We start from the raw sequence: 21,943 nt of genomic DNA, 5'->3' as shown, positions 1-21,943 counted from the left end.
CCCATATATTACTGTGGCCTTTGTGCACAGGCCTTGAACACGGCTGCAGAGGAACAGGGGCATCCCAACAGAATCTCATCACTCACAGATATTTAGAAGCTGTTTTCTCAGATATCCATGCTGAGCCGCACTTTTCTGAATTAGCAAAAGCAGGCTTATGAAAGGACTTCTATTAGAGTGAAAACATACTGCCAATCTGCAGCACACAGTCCCTTTGGGACCTCCTGGTCTATCTTTGACAGCTTTAAAATACTGTTAATGGCATGACTTCATCTACCCAACACTTGAATGATCCATATTTAGGCCAGAAACCACATGGTCCCCATATCACCCCACTGGGCTCCAGGATAGAAAGAGACTCTTAAATCAGAGAGGAAACACTTTTAACTGATGATTAATTGCCCATCCCCCCTCCAAAACACTTTTAATTGATGACTAATTGCTCATCCCCCTTGACAAAGAGACAAAAATGAACTTTGCTCAATGGTGAGAAAGATACTCTGAACACTCCAACAGGGCAGTCAAATCAGAAGCCTACCCTCTTCCCACTCGGTGTATATTTTTCTACAAAGGGCTCTTTCTCCCTTTAATAGATTTTCCTGTTACGTTTTCCTGAGAGCTCTTTTCTTTTAAGCATTATGGAGAAGGAGGAAGCCGCACCATAACCCTGTGGTAGCTTTTTCAATTGTATGAAATAAGTCAGTCCCTCCGGAGACAGAGCTCCACCATCTGGGTGGGAAGGATGTCATGAGCTTTAGATTCCTATTTCCTATGGATAAGTGAGCTCCATGGTCAAGCTAAGGGCCAACAGGATTTTTCCAAGACAGACAAACCCGCAGACCAAGGAGAGCCTGTATTAATCTTCATTCTTAGTGTTGTCACAGGCAGGCAACACAGAACACAGGTCTTGTCTTGGAATTAGTCAAATGAGGTTCTTTGAGTATTTTCATCAAAATAAACAGTGGGCTGATGTATTACGCAAAACCTCTGGCATTAGTGTCTTGTAACAAAGGTTCGAAATGGTAGCAGTAAGGAAAAGACAGTTCCAAATACTGAAATGTTTTGGAACCTGGCTGAGATTTGAAAGGAGGTCTTTGGTGGTTTCTGTATATTATATACATGATTGACATAAGGGACCAGCGGGTTCAGGAGAGAGAGGGGCTCAGCCCTCTCACATCCACTGTCAACAAGGGAAGGGAGATATAAAGAGAGAAAGAAGAAAAATAGATCTGTCTTACTGAGTTCCTTTGGTTTAGAATTTCCACCCAAGGAGACAGAGTGTCCTGAGAAAGAGAGCTTCATCCCCAAATGCAGACTCGGAGCCCCCTTTCTGTGCAGCTGGATTTTGCTTCCAGCAGAGGCACATCACTAGGGGCTTAGGAAGATCTCCCGGCCAAAGAAAGCGCCTCTGTTTTTCCAACCAGCAGGCTGCAAACTTTTTCGGGTGCCTTTTAGAAGACTACTGCTTTCAAGGCTCCCCAAAACAATCTCCAATGCATCTTATCTTGAAACCGACCTACCTTGGCTCCAAGGAATGGCTTGCAGGGGTAGAAGCAGCACAGGGCTGCTGACAGGGCGTGGAGAGCACTGCATTCCTTAGGCATCGTTCAGTGTCCAGTCCCTGGACCACACACTTTTTTTAGGGTTAAAAGAAATGGGGCTTGGTGATCAGAGCCCCAGCCCCGCGGCGACAGATGGCTCTGCTGCTCCTGCCCGCAGTCCAGGGCCGGGCTGGGACTTCTCCCCTCCGCTGAAGCCGATACGATCCACTCGTTCAATTCTAGCAGGCTGGTGTCCAGCCTGCCATGCACACGGTGCCAGAAATTCTCATGTGACCAGACTTGCTCTCTGATGAAATTCTAACCTCTCTTAGAAGAGCTTTGGGCTTTAGCTGTCCCCTCAATTTAGAGACCTGTCAGAAATCATGAGCCCCCTCAGGCCGTCTGTCCTTCCCAGGGCTAGGACACCAGGCAATCTGCTCCTAGACGCTTTATCTGCTTGCCACCCCAGCAGCTAAGGGTTAGGGAAGCACATATCGTACCACCTTGTGAAGAGACAAAGGCTCCTTTGAGAAAAGGACCTAAAAGGTGACTGGGGTGTGACTCTCCTTAGGACCAATCCTAGAAGTCCTAAGAAACATGGGCAGGGTCCCTGGCCCCTCTACCCCAGCCCACCCGCAGTACTGTTTATTTTTAATTAGAATGCTCCTGGCAGCCACTTTGCAGCTGATAACGTTGGCATAGCCATCACTGAAGGCAAAGCAATACTGTCTTCTGGTGTTTAATTAGCAAGTCTGTCAGCAAACACCCCGAGCACCCCCATACCATCCCACCTGGCCAAGCAGTCTGTTGGGAGTATGGGGGTCAAGCTGTGTGCCCTCCTCTGACTCAACTGTTTGCTTCACTTCCCTCCCTCACTTCAAATACTCCATTTTCAATTGTCCTTTCTGCCTAACCCAGATCCAGCACTCAGACCAGGTGGCCCAGGGAAGCCACGCATTTCTCCTGTGCTAAGTAGACCTTTGCCCCCACCAAGAGCTCCTACGACCTTCAGGGGAAAGTGACTGCTTCTCTTCTTGCATTCCAGTTAGAGTGGATGCTCAACAATTCTGGTTTTCATCAAACCCGGTCTCTGCCTGTAGCTCTTCCTGTCCTATGGTTCCAAACATTACCTTTCTGTGGCTTCGGCCACTCAAACCTGGAATGTGTCCTGAAGCTTTCTGAAACTTCACACAGGCAGAAACTTGTAATGAGGAAGAAACAGAACCTATTCAGTCCAGAAAGGAACAACACCAGATGAGGCATGAGGGAGGTATGAGAAATATCCAACAGGATTAGTGTCAAATCCTCAGGAGGCCTCGGCCTTTGGACTAGGTCAAGTCTGCCTGTAAAAATAGAGACTTGTTTGTTCAATGCCTGGTGAGCAGCTTCTGTGCTTGAACATGGCCTGAATGGGCAGAGGGGCAGCCTAATAAATACACAGGATGCAGGGATAGAGCTACAAAAGGTCTGTCACCACAAGAATGATGGGGGAGGGGAGAGGTGACTTCCTTTGTTCTCCCTCAGTCCTTCTCCTCCGTGATTTTGGAGGTCAGATGTGCAGCCCTGGGGGCTCCTGGGTCTGGGAAAGTCCACCCAAGAACCTGGAAGCAAGCATCAAGGATGGGAGAAGTTCATGGTGTTTTTGAGCTGGAGGGGCCCTTGGAGATGGCCCAGTTGGTAGGTGGGTACTGTCCTCCAAGATCCATATACTGTATCCATGAGCAAGCATTTGCTCTGTTTGCCCTTATTTCTATTAGATGGGATTTAAAAGTAAGTCCACGTGCAGTCAGGGCCCAAGCAGACCTATAGCCACCAGGTAAGGGACCCAATTTTGTTTGCTCATCCCCTTTGGCAGGAAACACACTCCACCAGGTAAGAAACTCCCCCAAGAGGCTACAAAAAAGCACCATTCCCACTATGGGAAAAGGAAAGAAAGCAGCTCCTTAAATCCCACACAAAATTTCAGAGAGATTGGTCAAAGCCTCTGAACTCCTACTCTAACCACAGAAAGTCTGAATGAAGTGTAGTCCGGAAAGAAATATGCAAATACCTCAGACTTGTAAATTACCAAGAATTATGTCATCAAGTGGTCAAGTGCTCCGGGCCAGGGTAAAGGCAAAACAGAAGATCTTCAGGTCACTGTAGAATCTCGGCTCTTGTCTAAGGCTACCTCTGTTTACTCTCACAAATGTCCCCCAAATGCCCATAGAATTGGTTGTCAGGATTAATGAGTGGGCTCATCTTACTAGGTAACTGTTTCTTAAACACTTAAAAAAAAAAAAAAAGATGTATTTGAGAGAGAGCGTGCCTGTGCAAGAGCACTGGGGAGGAGCAGAGGGAGAGAGAGAGAGAGAGAGAGAGAGACCTAGACTCCCACTGAGCTCGGAGCCCAAGGCCAGGCTCCATCTCACCACCCTGGTATCATGATCAGAGCTGAAACCAAGAGTCCAATGCTCAACCCACTGAGCCACGCAAGAGCACTTTTTAATTTTCTTGTTCCACACCAAAAAGAATTCCTGAAATAGCATTCAATGGTTTTAATAAATTTCTCCGGAAATGGCCAAGGAGGAAGATGAAAATAACGTGTTGTTGCAACAAAAGATGATAATTGCGTGAATTTGCAAAGTGCCCTTCACTGACTTGTTATGCTTTTCAATATTTGCATCCACACTGATCAATTCTCCCACGTTCTCCTAACAGTGATTATTCTATTGCAGTTACAAAGAAACAGAAGACCAGGACAGCGTGTCACTCAGCAGAGAACGGACAAAGGACCAGGGACTCCAGCCCGTGATTGCAGAACCTGGTATGTAATCACATGGAAACACAAATAAGAAATTTTTTAATGTCTTATAATTAAATCTGTTACTCACACAGCCCCATGAAAAGGCGGTGACCTGGGGCAGGGGGTCACTCTGATGATTTGGTGCATGTGATTTAAGACCAAATTTGGATTCCAGGTTTTCTACAGACCATGTTCTTCTCAGGACAGGGGTCAGTGTCTCTAGGGCAACCCCAGGGACTGACGGAGAGGGAGGGATGCTTGGCAGCACACAAAACTCTGGGGAAATTGTGCTCTCTAACGTGCCCCTCCAGCCTCCTGGACGACTTGTTCCTCTACACCAAGAGACACGCCTGTGAAAAAAGCCAGGGCAGGGCAGCCAGGTAGACCCTTGAGGGAGATTCTCATGCCTTCAAGTCACATGCTGCCCCCTCTGTCTGGGAAGAGGGTTAAAGCAGGCCAGAGGAAGGCCCCAGCTCAAGTATTGCCCTCAATGCCGTTTTTTCCTTAGGCAGCCCTAATACTAACCTGCCCTATTTAGTAACCATGGAAACAGGAGCTGCCTGCCAGCCACATCCCACAGACACGTGCTCACTCCCTGTGCTCACTCCCTGAAAGTGTGCAAGAGTCCTTCTCCCAGAGGCTACAGTCCTCACCAGATCAGGCTCCCGGTGAGGGAGAACCTCGATTTGACCTGACACTGGAGGAGAGGTCTGGGGCACAGAAAGATGTGCCTACCAGGTATTTGCTTTTCCCCATTTCAGGGAAACCGGGAAAACAAAGCTGCCAATACTCCTCCATTCTCCCCAAAGCCAGCCCAGAATCAAGATATCAAGCCTTGTGTGCACAGGGGTGCTTCTGGTCATTGTCTGGCAGCCCTGTGGACAGTGACACTGCCCATGGCGGGCCACGCTGTCACCAGAGGGCACTGGTCCAAGGCTGCAAGGTCTGGCTCGTCCCTGCCCACAGGGACACACTCAGAGCATCAGTCAAGGGATGAACTCTAGTCATGGAGGTCAAAACAGCTCAACCTCTCATGGCAACCACTCTACCTCCTCAGCCAGAGTGACCTCTCCTGGCTTTTTGCCTCCCCTAAACCCCAGTGATCAGACTCTCAGTGAACAAACACAGCCTTAATGAGCTAGTGGGTAAGACCCAAGCTACTACCATTTCCATTTCCCCTGGTGTCCTAGGAAGCAGGGACGATTAACCTGGATTGGCCCAACTGAAAACATCCAAGACTGTCCTCTGCAGCTTTGGCCCCTTGAAGAGCCGCATGGCAAGTGCCTGGGCAGCCCAGGGCCAGCAAATGTGTGTTTATCTGCAACCCTGTCTCCCAAGGCTCCCAGGGCCCTGGCCTGGGAGGAGCTCCTGTGGCCGGAGCACAAACCCTCACCTAAAAGCGACAGGACCTCAGGGCTTACGGAGGTAAGGACGGCCCCCCAGATTCCTAGGCCCCCCCAGATTCCTGAGAGTGCAGCTGTGAAGGGCCATTGATCTGCCTCGCGCAGCACTCACAGGCACACCCCTCTCTACTGGGCCTCCTGCCCCCTCCCTACCCTCCCCCCAATACGTCTGTTTCTCTAAATGGCCCTTAAAATTGTAGAACTGACAATGCAGAGCTAAACTCGGTAAGGGCGCAGCCCCAACTGCTTTCTTGCACGACCGCATACAGTTCCATTCCGTGTATCCTGCCACCATAATTACCAGCATCTCTGGCCTGGGAATAGCCCAGAAATCCTGTGCTACACAAGCCCAGTTTTCTGTTCTTAGCATTAGGACAAAATGAAATGAATAAGCATGGGGCATCGGTTCCAACCTCCCCAACAGCAGGCTCAGACTCTGGAGGTCTCAGTCTTTTCTCGGGGCCCATGAAAACCGTCGACTCTCCTCCCCCAGCAAAAAGCACACATTATAATGTTTTACATGTAATTTCAGGGGATACCTTGTCCCCCGAGGCCCATCCACACACCCCTGGAAGTCCTACTCAGCCAAGAGGACCTAGCTGAGACGCTTCCTTCTACTCCACAGTCACGATGCACCCCGCCTCCCCCAGAGCAGGCATTTGTTTTTCTGGTCATCACAGCTCCCATATTTTCTGTGCTGTGCGCTTTTCTCTTTCTCCTCCCTTCCACCTTGATAAGCGGGAGTTATATAAGCAACTAATAGTGACCACAAATGCCCCTCAGATGTCTCTCCCACGCAGAGCTGCAGAAAGGGACCGAGTGGCACCTACAAAGCCAGAACACTAGGAAGGCTCACCAGCCAGGACAGCTGCGCCGTCTCCCATCTCCACTGTCCCTGGCTTTCCCATCTCACAAGCACTTCTGCAAAATGACATCTTCCAAAACGGAGCTGTGAGACACACATTTGCATGTCTCAAAAGTGACGCTGGGAGGTAGCAGGTTAGAAGGAGAGCCAGAGTGGGTTCAAGTCTTGCACCACAAGCAAGCTGGGCGACCTTGGGAAATTTCTTAACCTCTCTGAGCCTGTTTCTTCCTCCATTTTACCAGGTTTTTGTGAGGACCAAGTGAGATAACAAGAGTGGGGTACCCAACCCATATGAGGCACTCAGCAAATGTGAGCTCCCCCTCCCCATTTGTTCCTCCTGCAGGGCACGTGCCTGATCTCACCTACAAGTCAGGCCACAGGAGCCATGCCCTCTGCAAGGGCCTGGACGGCTCCACCCTGAGCCACTGACTGGCAGGCTGGTACTTCACTGACTATTGAATCTTAAAAGCCAGGGAACAATGAGGAGGAGTTTAAGCATTTTCTCAGTCTTGAAATATTTTTAGCCTTTAAATTTTAAGATCACATATTAAAATTGCACATATGGTTTTAATCACACTTGCTCAGATGTCTCAGATGATTTTCTACTCCAGAGCCGTTGTCATTTGGAGAGTTGTTTGTTTTAACAGGCAACATGTATGTCCACAGCATCTGCCTACTTGGCCCTCACCCAGGGGGACTCCTGGTCCATCCACAGCTACTGAGCTCTCGATATCCCACTCCATCCCAGCCGGTCTGACTGGGGATCCTGTAGCCCCCCTAATAGGATCTGGGTTGCAACCCCTCCTTCTGCAGTGCCCCCATGCCAGGCTGGCTGCAGAGTTGGGCTATTGCCTACATCCAACCTGAATGTCTCACCTGATGCTCCTCCTACCTTGCCCCCCTTACCTAGCCCTCCAGGGTCTTGCCCTAGGACTAGACCTTCCACATGAGTTTAGAATCCCCAGAGGGGGCAGCCCAGGTGGCTCAATGGTTTAGCGCTGTCTTCGGCCGGGGGTGTGATCCTGGAGCCCCGGGGTCGAGTCCCACGTCAGGCTCCCTGCATGGAGCCTGCTTCTCCCTCTGCCTGTGTCTCTGCCTCTCTCTCTCTGTGTCTCTCATGAATAAATAAATAAAATCTTAAAAAAAAAAAAAAAAAAGAATCCTCAGAGGACCACTTCCCATGTGCTTGACTCCTTCATTCTTCATCAGCCCATATTAGTGGCTCCTCTGATACCAGCCATGTCTAGAATTAGAACAGTGCCTGGTGTCGATGCTTGGGTGCCATGCTTACTCTACCCAGCCACCACCTCTAGATTTTCAGTGTCCCTCCAGATTTGGCCTTCGGCCTGTATTTGCCTTCTCCTCTCTCAACCCTTTGGCAGGAATCACCAGAATCACAGTGCATTCTTCCAATGCCACTCCATGCCCTTCTCCCACCTTCAAGAGGCTACCAAGTGTCTGAGTGGAATGAAATAGGCATTGAGGAATGTCTGGGAAGGCAGAATCCTGGGGTGCGTGGTGGGGTGGGTACCAGGCAAGGGGTGGAGTCAGAACTAACTGCACTCATTCTAGCCTTGAAAGCTGGCCATAGTGAAATCAGAAAATGATTTTTGTTCCCTCCTTCTGTTTTCAAGCAAATTCCAGCCATCTACGTGAAATATTTCGGTGGAAAAATATGTTTTTCTCAAGGTCATAAATTGATCGTGGGCATTATCATCAGTGACACACTGGATAATTGCGCATCCTGCCCAAAGAGCTATGAGAAGCAGGCCAGGAGTTTTAAGCGGGGTGTGGAGTGGGGTTTCCATGAGCCACAAGAAATTGTACATGAACAGTTGGGTATCTGTTCACTGAGGTGAAGGGGTACATGGCTTTTACTCATTTCTCAAAGAGGTAAAAATCCCCACTGATCCAGAAGGACTTTCAGTGGTCCTTCAAGATGGGGCTCCTGATGGTCCTACTGGATCTTTTTTCTAGTGGAGAGAAGAAGGAAGGGACACCTTTGGTCACCATGGACACGAGCAAAAGCAGATAAAGCCTGTAGCCACCAGGACACAGTCGGCCCCAGCAGGACTATGGCTGGCAAGAGGAGGAGACAGAAAGCCTCGACACCACACCAGTAGGGCCACGTTCCATTCTGCCGGTGGGGCGGCTTTAAACACGTGTGAGAGGAGGGGAACCCTCCCCCAGCTGGTGGAAGGGCCTTGCTTGCACATCACACTCAATGCCACCATTGAACGCACAAGAGCTGCAAGGCTGACCCTCAGCAAAGCCTCCCCAAGCACAGACTCCAGGGCTGCGATCGTCACAGGCACCCCACCTCTCAGCTGGGGGTGCCCTCACTTACCCGCGTGCAAGGCCCCCCAGAGCCAGCGTTCATACAGAGCTTTCACCACAGGGTCTTATTTAATACTTCACCAGGAGACACATATTATTATCTCCATTTCATGTGGGAGATCAAACTGTATTCAGAGTTAATGATTAAACCAACTCTGAATCAGAATGGCTGGATCAATGGGATGTGATAATGGCAGCATGGCTACCACCAGGTTGCCCGAGTACCTTATCTTGTGCAAATCCAAAAGGCAGAATAGAGGCTGCACAACATCCCCTCCCTCCCACGGAGGGACTGATGTCCTTAGCAACATGGGCAGCAGGTCTCATCCGAAATATCTCATCAGGGATCCTCATTCATTACTGACGGGAAAGGGCAGGACATGGACAGATGAATCCCGAGACAGAATCTGTAGCAAATCCCTAGAGCACACAGGACCACTGCAGGGCTCAGGGACTGCCTCTGCGCATATGGAAACATCATCTAGGTATATTTCTCTTCAGGAAAAGGCCGACTCACACCGTGTGTTGCTTGGGCAGGATCATATTGATCACCGGCCAGTTCCTTCACTTCCTAAAGTAGTCGGTGCTAAGCACAGTGCCACCTACAGAGGTGATATCCAGATGGTCAACACTCCTGGTGCCCAAGGTGGGACAATGGGCTCCTTTCGTCAATGAATCAAAGGACAATACGATCCCTGCTCTTGCAGTATGTACCCAGAGAAGTGGGAGGGAGGAGAGAGGAAGGGAGTTACCAAGAGTAGCAGGAACCCACCTGCACCAATCTCTAAGAACACCCGGGGAGCCTCAGGGTCAGGCTACTTGTGACAGCAGATGTGGGAATTTCTCCAAGGCCGAGCTGTAAGGGGAATCCACAGCCTGTCTGCTCCACTACCCATGATCTCTGTAAACAGCGTGGATCTGACAAACTGGGAGGCAAGGAGTATCCAGCATGTAGGAAATAAACTAGAGAAAGATGAGTACAGGGTCTGAAAAGGCCAAATAGAAAATCTCTCTGCAAAAACCTATAACTGGTATTAGCATATTTCCCATTTGTACCCTAAGTAGACAGGGACAACTAGAAATCACTATATTTCTGATCATGAAAATTCAGAGGGGGAAATGATGTAAATAGTAGATAGTGGTTATTACATTTAAAAGCTTCACCCTGTGGCATGTGCATTCATACTTGTTTTGGATGTGTGAGCTAATCAGAATTCTGAACACTGAATGGACGTGGGACCTAAGTTAGACCAGTCAGAGTCTTTCCCTGGGATTTTTCAAACCAGAGCAGAGGGAGAGATCCCCTTTGCCCCCTGGGCCATAAACTTGAAGATGATAAACTAGGGCAGCCTACGGCCATGTGCCCCTATACAACAAAGTGACCAGAGTGAATGTAGCCAATGTGCTGAGAAGCAGATGAAAGGACTGAGAGTCTGGACAGGTCTTCCTCTTCCAGAATAGACAACAAGCCAGGTACTCTACCCCTGTCCTTCCCAGGGGGCACGTCCCTAGCCCACATCATCCGTTTGAGAGTTTACCTGACCAATGTGAGATGAAGCAAAACTTGAGATCAAGACTGAAGGCATTGTGTTGGGCTCTACTGGAGTTCACAGTGTGAGAGATGATCTCCAGACCTGAGAAGTGCTCAAAAAGAACCAACATAAACTGATGTTACATGAAAACACATACAAGGCACAGCCATTAATAACAAGGCTGTTCCTTCATGTTTCAGTAATGGGGGAAATTAATGGTACTTCACAGCCTACTGCAAGGATGTTCCATTAAAGAATTGAGTTGCCTTCAGTTCTCATGGAAGCAGCAGACATGAATTTGCCTCTAGGGAAGGGGAGAGGGACTCACAGAGTTGGAATGTCCTGTGCCACTGAACGTAGGTGTGAGTTTTGCTCCCACACCCAGCACTAGGGTGTGGGAGCTAGGGGAAACCACTAACAAATGGCTCATTCAACCCTGCTCATGTGGGCAACAGCACCCTCTTAAGTTCCTGAAGGATATTTTCAAAGGCTATTGTGTTTTGTGGAAGCACAGAGGACCTGATCCACAGGTACTGAGCCATTCCCTTATTTAAGGCCAGGTGGACTTGACCAGCTACAACTGACCACCTGGGAGGGCAACTTTCAGGACTTCTTTGTAGGTCAAAGAAAAGAAAATTAGCATCACTCTTGAAATATATTCAGATCTTCCCAAGTTCCTTACTTAGGTGGACATAGCCCAGAAGGAGACTGGAAGCCCTGTTCTCAGTCTGTGTGGCCCTGTGGGACTTCCTTCACCTACCGCTATTGCTTTATTTAACCCAGCAAGGGGCCCCAGCTCCAACATCTGGCTATTGAAGCACTCATTAAAGTGATCTGTGTCTTTGTTTGCTTCAGGACTTATTCATTGTCTTATTCATTGGCAACACTCCAATGCCCAGAACGATTGGGGCCCATGCCCGAACAGGAGAGGGACTAGCGAATGTTTGGAGAAAGCGTGGGGTTTGTCAATCTGGGTCTGCAAACCCCTTGGAAATAAGATGCACAATTAGATCACATGCGTATTTCTAGATACAGTTCTTATTCATCCCATTTGTAAAAAGACAGGGTACCTCCCCTCCAAAAATAGTTCAGAAACACAGGGGCCAAAGACATGACTTGCCACACAAGGGTTATGAACCTCGCTGGGGGAACGAGGCTTGCCATCCCTGCAGCTGAATTAGGACTGGTCCCTTCCTCACTCTTGACTGTGAGCTACCTGGATTCCCAGAACAGGTGACTCCCGACTCCTACGACCTTGCATGAGCAATCCTTGAGTACTCTGCAAACCAGGAAGTAAGAGGATGCAGCCCTGTCCTGCCTGGGCTCGTTCCAGAGAAGGCAGAGGGGAGGAGAATGGGCCATGATGGACTCAGTTAGCTATGATGGACTCAGATGCTTCAAAAAAAACCACCCACCTGGGCCTGGGAAAAATGAGAATCCAATTGGAGACTGGTGGTCACAGGAAACAGTCCATCAGCTTCATCATTGCTTCTGAACAAAACACTCTTTTGAGAGTGTGAATGGGGGCTTTATGTAGTTAAGTTCTCATCCACAGGCTAATAAATATGTGAAATGGCCTCTCAGACCAGGTTCCTGCAGCCTGGACACTGAGGTCATTCAAGAAACAATTAGATGCCATCTGGAGAGAGCTGGGACTCAAAAGGAAATTGCCTCGAAGGGCCAAACAGCATGTTCTTGTTCCCAGGGTCTGACACATCCTTATCTTCACTGACATAAAGGACGGATGGAGCTCAGCCAGCTAATCCACACTGGGAGCACAGAATGGGCAAATGTGGTGGCAATTAATAAAAGCTTAAGGACCAGGAGAATGTTCATTTTCAGCCTGCCTCAAGTAAATTTATCCCTTGACTGCACTTTTGCATCCGAGCTGAGCATCTCTGCCATAAACCAGACCTTGGCCTCACCAAGCTTTGGGTTTTCACAGTTTTAATATAAAGCAATCAGGGCAGAACAGCAACTGCTTCTGGACCAGCTCCTCACAGTATATAATGAGCAACTCGATCGCAGGAAACAGAGTTAGTATTTACGGAGGCCTCACAATCCACTCAATTGTAAAGAACAGGCCCTTATTTCTAGGATAGATTCTCAGTCTTTTCTTATTTTTAAATGAAAATTTAATGTTTCTTCTGTCAAGCAGTCAGTATTTTTTTTTAAAGATTTTATTTATTCACGACAAATACAAAGAGAGAGAGAGGCAGGCTCCATGCAGGGAGCCCAACGTGGGACTTGATCCCGGGTCTCCAGGATCGCACCCTAGGCTGAAGGCAGGCGCTAAACTGCTGGACCACGGGGGCTGCCCAAACAATCAGTATTTTTAAATGTAGATGTTATTGTTTAAAAACAAAACTCTACTTAGCTAGAGAAAAAATATGGATTTAGGTAAACAGGAGATGATGGTTTTACAGCTTTCTGACAGTTCTTAAGTAGAAGACCCTCTCGGACAGCGTGTTCAAAGTGCAGTCTAGGCAGCTCTTTCTGCCCAAGGGTCCTGCTCCAGTGCTATAATAAAACCACCTTTTTGCCTGTGCACATGCACACACACGCACACACACACACACACACACACACACAAACCCACAAAATAAAACAAAATGAACTGAAAAACCCCAAAGTGCACCCTATGGGCTCAGGGGGGCTATGGGGGTATCCATGAGGCCAAAACTATTTTCATGACAATACTGAGACGATTTTTTTTGCCTTTTTCACTGGGTCTACATTTCCACAGAGAGGGTGAAAGCGATGATGGGTTACACTGCTAGGACCTTAGCACAAAGCAAAGGAGAGACACACATTGGATTGGGGGTCACTGCATTTCTTAACTACCATTTTTTTAATTTATTTTTTAAATACTGAAAACACAATGTTTTAAGTATGTCTTTAAAAAAATCCCCAGTTTCACCTAAGAAATCCTTGATGTAGCAGGAAGAATTACTCGCTTGATCACAGCTGGACCCTTGAGTCCACGTCTCTCTTTAGTATTCCGTGTGATGACACAGGAAGCACACGCGCGGCCCTTCTCAGGCAGACCCAAGTACAACGGCTGTCTTGAGGGAGAGCAATTGCCTGCTGAACCCGCTGCTTTTTCACGGAACACCATTTTTACTTCAAAGAATGTCTGACAAACTGTGGTTATTCAGATGTGGGTATTTGTCTGGCAGGCATTTTCTAAAAAAGGAACAAAGTGGGCCTATCCCTTCCAGAACAATTGACAGGATTTGTTGCCAATGATGAAACCTGAGCTTTCGATTGAAAATCAGAAGATTTCCCAATATGATTTTTCTGATATGAAGTATAAATAAAAGTGGGTTTTTAATACTGTATAATGAAATATGCTAACATTTTGAATATCTGCATAACTCAGGAAACCAGTATTTCTTAAACGTCTAATGCATGGTGATACAAAATCACACACGGGTGTGTTCTATGAGACCAGAGTCTAAAGAGATTTGTAAATGTGTAAAATAATGCCATTCTTCTCATCAAATTTCGTTTTGGAAAATGATTATTTTTCACAAAAAATAATTACTGTTATTTTTAAATGAGTTAACTAAAAATTTAAAAATTTGGATTTTTAAAAATTTTGGATATTTTATTTTTTTTATATTTTAATTTCTAATACAATAAACCAAGACTTAAAACTCACATAATAAAAGCTCTTTGGGGTTTCAATAGTTTTTAAGAATGAAAAGGGGTCGGGATGCCTGGGTGGCTCAGTGGTTGAGTGTCTACCTTTGGCTCCGGGTGTGATTCTGGGGTTCTTGGGATCGAGTCCTGCATCAGGTTACCCAGGGGGAGTCTGCTTCTCCCTCTGCCTATGTCTCCACCTCTGTGTCTCTCATGAATAAATAAATAAAATCTTTACTAAAAAAATAAAAGAGTGAAAAGGGGTCTTGAGTTCAAACAGTTTAAGAACTTCTGCTCTAATATGCCTAAGCTACTTGTTTTACATAATTTTGATTGAACTGTAAGTTTTCTGCATATTTATAAAGTAGACTAATAGAGGGCCGCTTTTATTTTAAAAAATAACTCTACCATAAAAACACTAGCACTCGTAGAGAAAATTTGAAAACTGAGAGAAATGTGAATAAAAACTCCCTAGCTGCCAGGAAGTTAATTTTGACTTACTACTCAACACTCAATCATTCTACTCCTAGTTTTGTCTCTTACAGAAATTCTCACAAATGTGCACCAAGCTGTCTGAGTTGCAGGCAATGCCATCTCTCCAGTGGGTTGTTTTTTTTTTTTTTTTTGGTTTATTTACTGATTTGAGAGAGAGAGACAGAGAGAGCTCGCACAGGGGGAGGGAAGTGAGGGAGAGGGAGCATCTCAAGCAACCACCACCCCTGAGGTCAGAGCCTGGGGCCAGGCTCCATCCCAGAACCACATCATGACCTGAGCCAATATCAAGAGTGTCAGCTGCTCAATCGACTAAGCCACCAAGGTGCCCCTCTTCAATATTGTGATTTGCTCCTCTGGGCTCCTATACACACCCAATCCGGCAGGAAATCCTTAAGACTCTGCCTCCATAGGAGACCAGAATGCCCCTTCTTCATCACCAATTTTGTCGTCACGGGTCCAAACTATCCTGTCTCACCGAGATAGTCACCATGGCTTCCCAACTCCTCTCCCTGTTCCCACCCTTGCCCCCACTAAATTCTGCTAGCAACATGAAAGCCAATGCCATCCTTAGATGGCTCCCCACCTCACACCGCAAAAGTTTCATATGAGACCCATGCAATCTGCCCTTTCCCCCACCAGAAACTTCCACTTTTTCACATCAGCTTCTACCACTATCTTGCCCCCTCCCTTCCAGCCTCTCTGGCCTCACAGCAGTTCCTTGGTAAAAAAGGTGAACTCTTCTTCCACTCAGCCTGGGCACACATGGCCCCAGAGGCACGGGCTCTCCTCATCAATCTCTAACACGCAATCTCAACACCTACTTACCAGCTTTCTTCTGGCCACTTCTTTTTCAGCTGTCAAATCACAATTTAAATATAACTTCTTCCAAGGGGTCTTATTGGCTACCACAGGCTAAACTTCTGGTCAACGCCAGTGCCTGTCACACAGAATCTGCACACATACAGTGTCACAGCATCTTAGAGCTTTTTGTCCAAGAATATGAGACAATTCACTCTATTAATAAAATGCATTAACAATTTTAATCTGTCTTAGAATGCCAACAAAAGGCACTTGCCTTTTTACATACTTTAAACACAGCCCTTAGTTCTGAGGTTGTAACTATAATATGTTAATAATTTAATATGGAAAGCTCCCAGAATATTTAAGACCAAACTGTAGCCAAATGCTGCACTATGGTGACATTTTTAAATTACTACCACTAGAGGGCAGAATTTAACAACAAACGAGTCCGACAAGCCTGGCCTCCCATTTGGGAGCTGAAGAGTTACTGGGACTCCATCTGAGGACATGATCTGAGAAACTGATAGGTCTGCGCCAGAAGCTGCCAGAACTACACCTTTAAAAAGTGTATATACCTCTCCCTAAATGTGTGAGTACTTAAGGTGATAACAGTCACCCCATAAATTTTATCCTATACCAGGGTGGCAAGAGAAGGTAGACTGAGGTTAGTTCAAGGAACTTTCTTTCCTTAAATAAAATCACCGAAGAATTTCTGGCAAATTTTTAAGGTTTACTTGGTTTGGGAAGCTTCAAAATCTTTGGAATAACCTTCTCTCAATTTAAATGCCCTTTGCATCTGGTGTTATATGATCATTAGTCAGCCAGGCACTAAATATTAAGATGAAAAGAATAGGTCCTTGCCCTCAGAACTCACATTCTTTTTTTTTTTTTTTTTTTTTTTTAAAGAGACACACACACAGAGAGCGAGAGAGAGAGAGAGAGAGAGAGAGAGAGAGGCAGAGACACAGGCAGAGGGAGAAGCAGGCTCCATGCAGGGAGCCTGATGTGGGACTCAACCCCGGGCCTCCAGGATCACACCCCGGGCTGCAGGTGGCGCTAAACCACTGCACCACCGGGGCTGCCCAAGAACTCACATCCTAATAAGAAGAGGTTTTGGGGGGTTGTTTTTAAATAAACAGATATAATTTAGGACAAGTGCTGTAAGGATGAGATACAGAGTAAGGAGATAGTGACTTGGTGGGGCAGCTTTTAGGAGGTGGCTCAGGGAAGGTCTCTCTGAAGCAATGAAATCTGAGTCAAGATGGATCAGCCACACAGAGAACTAGGGTGATAGTTACCACATTAGTATTTACTGAGGGCTATCTACATGTCAGGCATTGTGCTAACAACTTTACATGTATCAACTCATTTAATTCCTACATTTTCCCATCCACTGGTGTTGTTGCTGTTGTTTTTAAAAATATTTTATTCCTTTGAGAGAGAGAGACGGGGGGGGGGGGGTGCAGAGAAAGAAGTAGACTCCAGCTGAGCAGAGAACCTGACTCAGGGCTCGATCCCAGGACCCCGAGATCATGATCTGAGCCGAAGGCAGACACTTAACCAACTGAGCCACCCAGGTGCCTCTCTCCCATCTACTGTTAAGGAAACTGACCCCCAGAAAATTTCAGAAACTTACTCAAAGTCACTCAACCCAGAAATGGCTATGAGAGGCCTTTGCATCTGTGTTAGTTTCCTAGGGCTGCTCTAACAAAGTACCACAGACTTGGTGGCTTTAAAACAGAAATTTATTCTCTCAGTTCTGGAGGCTAGGCATCTAATATCAAGGTGTCGGCAAGAGCTACATTCTCTGTGAAGGTACCAAGGGACAAGCCTTTCTTGCCTCTTCTTAGCTGAAGATGGCTGTAATCCTTGGTGTTGTTGGCTTGTGCACACATCAACCACTGCCTCTGCCTCTCTGGTCACACGGCATTCTCCCCATGTGTCAGTGTCTCTGTGCACAAATTCCTCTCTTCTTATAAGAATACCAGTCATTGGATCAAGACCCACCCTAATCTGGTATGATCTCATCCTAGTGTGATCATATTTGCAAAGACCTTATCTCCAAATAAGGCCACATTTATAGGTACTAGGGGTGGGGGGAGGTACTACTTCCTATATCTTTTGGGGGGACACAATTCAACCCACTTTAAACCACCTAACTTCAAAAGAAACTTCCAAGCCAAGGCAAAGGCAAAGACCCAGAGCAGTAGGAAAAGCCAGTAGGAAGGAGTATAGGGACTAAGGCAGATGGCAGGAGATGATGAGGTTAGAGGTAGACAGGCCACATGCAGAAGGCTCTGAAGTCCAATCGTAAAATGGAGCCTAGGAAGACACCACAGCTTTGATTCCTGCTTGCATGTTAGTTTTTCCATCTCTCTGCCACCTCATCACCCCCATTGCTTGGGATTTCAGGAGTCCTCTTACTTTCACTCAGGGATGGAGGTTGAAGCATAAAATACAATTATGAATCTAGGCTTATTCCATTCACAGGCTAGATAAGGCTCCTTATTAGCGCACCTCTAGAGGGCGGCTCCAAGGTTTGACCTTGATTCAAACTATCAAGTTCAGGAGGCTCAGGGAAAATTTACTTCTGACTTGGGACATGGAAAAAACTCATCGCAGGCTGCACTGGCAGAGCAATCTGGCCTGAGGAAATTATCCAGACAAGCCCCAGGCAAGAACAGTCAGGACTCAAGCACCTGTGCTGTCCCCACATACCTTTTCAGCCAGCAGAACTGAGGAGGTTAGATGTGACAGGCCCAGTGGGGAGAGGCTGCTCACAGCAGACAGGTCTACCCCACCAGGTGCTGAGATGCATCCAAACTGTGCAGTGTTACCATAGCATCATCTCTGTGATGGTACAAGGTCTCACAACCTGCACAAGGACTCACTGCCATGTCATCAGGCAAGATAAAAGTGATGTCAATGATGCAAGGTACCACCATGAAAGTGTCAGCATGAAAATTTTTGCTGAAAGCCTACTAGGCATTATTGGGAGGTAAAACAGGGACAGTGTATAGGCATATAGTCTAGAGCAGGAGTCAGCAAACCTCTTCTGTAAAGGGCCAGACAGTAAATAGTTCAGGCTCTGCTGCCCATCCTGTCAGATCTACTCAACTCCATGGTTATGGTGAGAAAGCAGTAATATGTAAATGAATGGATGTGCTTTGTTTCAATAAACCTTTATGCCTGTTGAAATCTGAATTTTACAATTTTCACATTCTTCTTTTGATTAAAAAAAAAAACATTTAAAGTATAAAATCCATTTTTAGCTTGTAGGCCATACAGTAACAGGTGGCAGGTCAGATTTGGTCTCCAGTTGTAGTTTGCTGATCCTCCCAGTCTAATGACATCCCCAAATGCTCATCAATTAACCTAATGTCATTGTGGTAATGAGGTCTCCAACTGGAAGTTTCCTGTCCTCCCCTAAAATATTCACCGGCTTCTGGCAAGATGCCAGGCACTCCTATGAACTCTGGAATCTCCCCTAGCTTCCTCTCCCTCACCTCCTCCAGTTAAGTCTGCCAGGAGCTGTCAACTCACCTAATAAAATGGCTCTTAATTCCCTAAAAGGCCTCTAGCTCCTGCCCTGATTTTCCATGCCCGCTATCTAAGGTTAGGCTCTCGATAACTCTTGACTCCCAACCCTCACTCTGCTGAGCAATCACGAACACATGGTATATGCTCAAAACTATCTGTTGAATGAGTCAGTGCAGGAAAATATCCACAAGCTCAGCACTTTCTCCATGTGATCAGCAATCTGAGGGGGCCCTCTCAAAAGCAAACATTTCCCTGAGACGGGTGGCAGCACTTAAGGGCTAAAATATGATAAGGTTTTAGTGCACTTTTTAAAAGTCAGGATCCAAGCATCTGGGTGGCTCAGTGGTTGAGCATCTGCCTTTGGCTCAGGTCATGATCCCAGGGTCCTGCGATCCAGTCCTGCATCGGGCTCCCTGCAGGGAGCCTGTTTCTCCCTCTGCCTGTGTCTAGGCCTTTCTCAGCCTTTCTCTGCGGGTCTCTCACAAATAAAAAATAAAACCTTAAAAAAAAAAAAGGCAGGTCACTGAGGTATAATTTACATACAGTAAGAGTCACCCTTTTTAGTATCCTCCTGTGAGCTTTGAAAGAACCATAATCAAGGTCTATCATCCTACAAGTTCCTTTGTTCCCTTTTGCAGGGAACCTCTCCCCTACCCCTTTTTCAACCACTGATGTTTTCTGTCGTTAATAAGTTTTTAGACCTACGGGAGAGTCCGTTCCTTTTTAGGCTATTACCCCATTGAACGGGTACACCTACGGTTTTTTCCATTCACTAGTTCAAGAGCATCTGAGCCATTTCCAGTTTTTATCAATTGTAAATAATGTCACTATAAATGTTCACATATAGATTTTTAAATGAACATCCATTTCCACGATAAGATTTCACTTTTTATATACAACCCCCTTTGCAAAGACTTGCAGGAAAGGATTCCACTGAATGAGGGGCTGTGCTCCATCTCCACTCTTCCGGCCTCAGCAATTTGTCTTTTTTTTTTTTTAATTTATTTATGATAGTCACACAGAGAGAGAGAGAGGGGCAGAGACACAGGCAGAGGGAGAAGCAGGCTCCATGCACCAGGAGCCCAACGTGGGATTCGATCCCGGGTCTCCAGGATCGCGCCCTGGGCCAAAGGCAGGCACCAAACTGCTGAGCCACCCAGGGATCCCCAGCAATTTGTCTTTAAATCCCAGTAACGTGACCCCTCCCAAGAAGACCTCCCAGGAGTGTGTGTGTGGGGGAGGTAGGACAGGGGTAGCCCTGCTCGTGGGGGGCGGTAGGGTCGGGGGTGGGGGGCGGTAGGGTCGGGGGTCGGCGGGGGGGGGGGGAGTTGGGGGGGGCTCCCTCGTTGGGGGAGGGGGAGAGGGGAGATAGGATGGGGGAGCCCTCCCTCTTTGGAGGGGTAGGGTGAGGGAGGTCAGACGGGGGAGGACCCTCCCTCGTGGGGGGGGCAGTGTGGGGGCTCCTTCGTTGGGAGAGGGAGGGGAGGGGGGAGCTCTCCCTCGTGGGGCAGGGGTGGGGAGGTTGGACAGGGGGGCCCTCCCTCATGGGGGGTGGGGAGTCGGTGGGGGGTGGGGGGTCCCTCCCTCGCTGCCCGCTGGGCGCTTGCCCACACCACCAGGGATCCGGGCACGGGGCTGGCGGCGCTGGGGATATGCACACTCGGCGAAAAAGCTGCAGAGCCAGCCTTTGGTTCTTTGGTTCACAGACCTCGCTAAGACCTCCCGGCCTGTGCAGCGCGCCATTGTCTTTGCGAGTCCCTTTCAGGACTTTGGAGGCAGCTAGTTCAGAGCGGCCTGGCTTCGGTCAGAGGTGGCTATTTGACCGTGACCAAGGCTGCGGCCACCTGGAGCACAAGATCACCTGGAGCACAAGGCCACCTGGAGCACAAGGTCACCTGGAGCACAAGGTCACCTGGAGCACAAGGCCACCTGGAGCACAAGGCCACCTGGAGCATAAGGTCACCTGGAGCACAAGATCACCTGGAGCACAGGCCACCTGGAGCACAAGGTCACCTGAAGCACAAGGCCACCTGGAGCACAAGGCCACCTGGAGCACAAAGCAGGGCTGCAGCCCCACAGCCCCTCTCCCACCACTTGTTAACAAGCACTTCTGGGCGCTGGAATTCGCATAATTACTTCTCTTTTAATCTGCTGGGGTGACCTAATGTGGCCCGAGGCCGGCCTCAGGAGGCCTCAGGAAGCGGCCTTGCTGGGATCTGAGCCTTGGGCGGCCTGTCCTATCCCTAAGGCCCTCTCAAAAGGAGCCTTTTGGAGCATTAACCCCATAAAGGGCCGATTGCCAAGGCACCTGGCGCCGGGAGCTGCTCATGTGCACTGGGGGGCGTCGGGGGGTGAAGGAGCCTTCCGGGGTGAGGTGAGAGTCCCCACTCAGGATAACCTCTCCAGTCCTGTCCCTTCTCTGCAGCCTGCGAAGGAGCTCAGCAACTGCAAATCATCTTCTAAAAGCTCGCAAGTGGTTCTAGCAAGAATCCACCCAGGCTGACGACAAAAGAAAGGATATTTGTTCACTAGGAGGCTAACCAGGGACAAAAGGCTGCATTCCGTCTTGACGCTTGCTAACTGCGGTCGCCTGGAGAGCAGGCCTTTGTCCACAGGCGGGCATTGTGCTGTTTACAGCCTGGCCACTAAAAATGGGCTTGCCTACATCTTGGCTAATTTGAAAAACAGTCGTCCCGATTTTCTTTTCTACTTGACTTTATTTTCCAATATATCCTTCTTACGGGCATTTAAAAATGAAAAACCTGTAATAAACATTCCTTTTAAAGGAAACATCACCCAGCTCTGCCCCAATCACCACCTCCCCTAAAATATATATATATATATATATATATATATATATATATATATTTTAAACTATTCCCAGAAAAGAGATGCTTTATTAAAAGGGTTGTAAGGCTTGTTTGTGAAGAAGCTAGGAAGAACTAGAATCTTCAGTATGAAGGGGGAAAGGACAGGAAGTAACATAAATTTATAATATT

General features: G+C 47.6%; 1 protein-coding gene across 3 annotated transcripts in view; it reads right to left on the bottom strand.

The window, feature by feature from the left end:
* Window positions 1–21,943, bottom strand: part of BCAR3 (BCAR3 adaptor protein, NSP family member) — a 114,148-nt gene that overhangs the window by 50,878 nt on the left and 41,327 nt on the right. The window contains exon 1 of one of the 3 annotated variants that reach the window (XM_041750616.1): window positions 1,521–2,769. The exons of the other annotated variants lie outside the window; for them this stretch is intronic. Within the exon in view, the coding sequence (XP_041606550.1) occupies window positions 1,521–1,604 (84 nt within the window). The 5' untranslated portion in view covers window positions 1,605–2,769. Of the gene's footprint in view, window positions 1–1,520; window positions 2,770–21,943 lie in introns of those variants that run through there. 3 annotated transcript variants of the gene reach the window in all.

This window comes from Vulpes lagopus, chromosome 3 (assembly GCF_018345385.1).
Source record: "Vulpes lagopus strain Blue_001 chromosome 3, ASM1834538v1, whole genome shotgun sequence".
In the NCBI taxonomy this organism is placed as follows: domain Eukaryota; kingdom Metazoa; phylum Chordata; class Mammalia; order Carnivora; family Canidae; genus Vulpes; species Vulpes lagopus.
The sequence above is the reverse complement of the archived record's forward strand: the minus strand, read 5'-3'. Positions and strand labels throughout refer to the sequence as shown.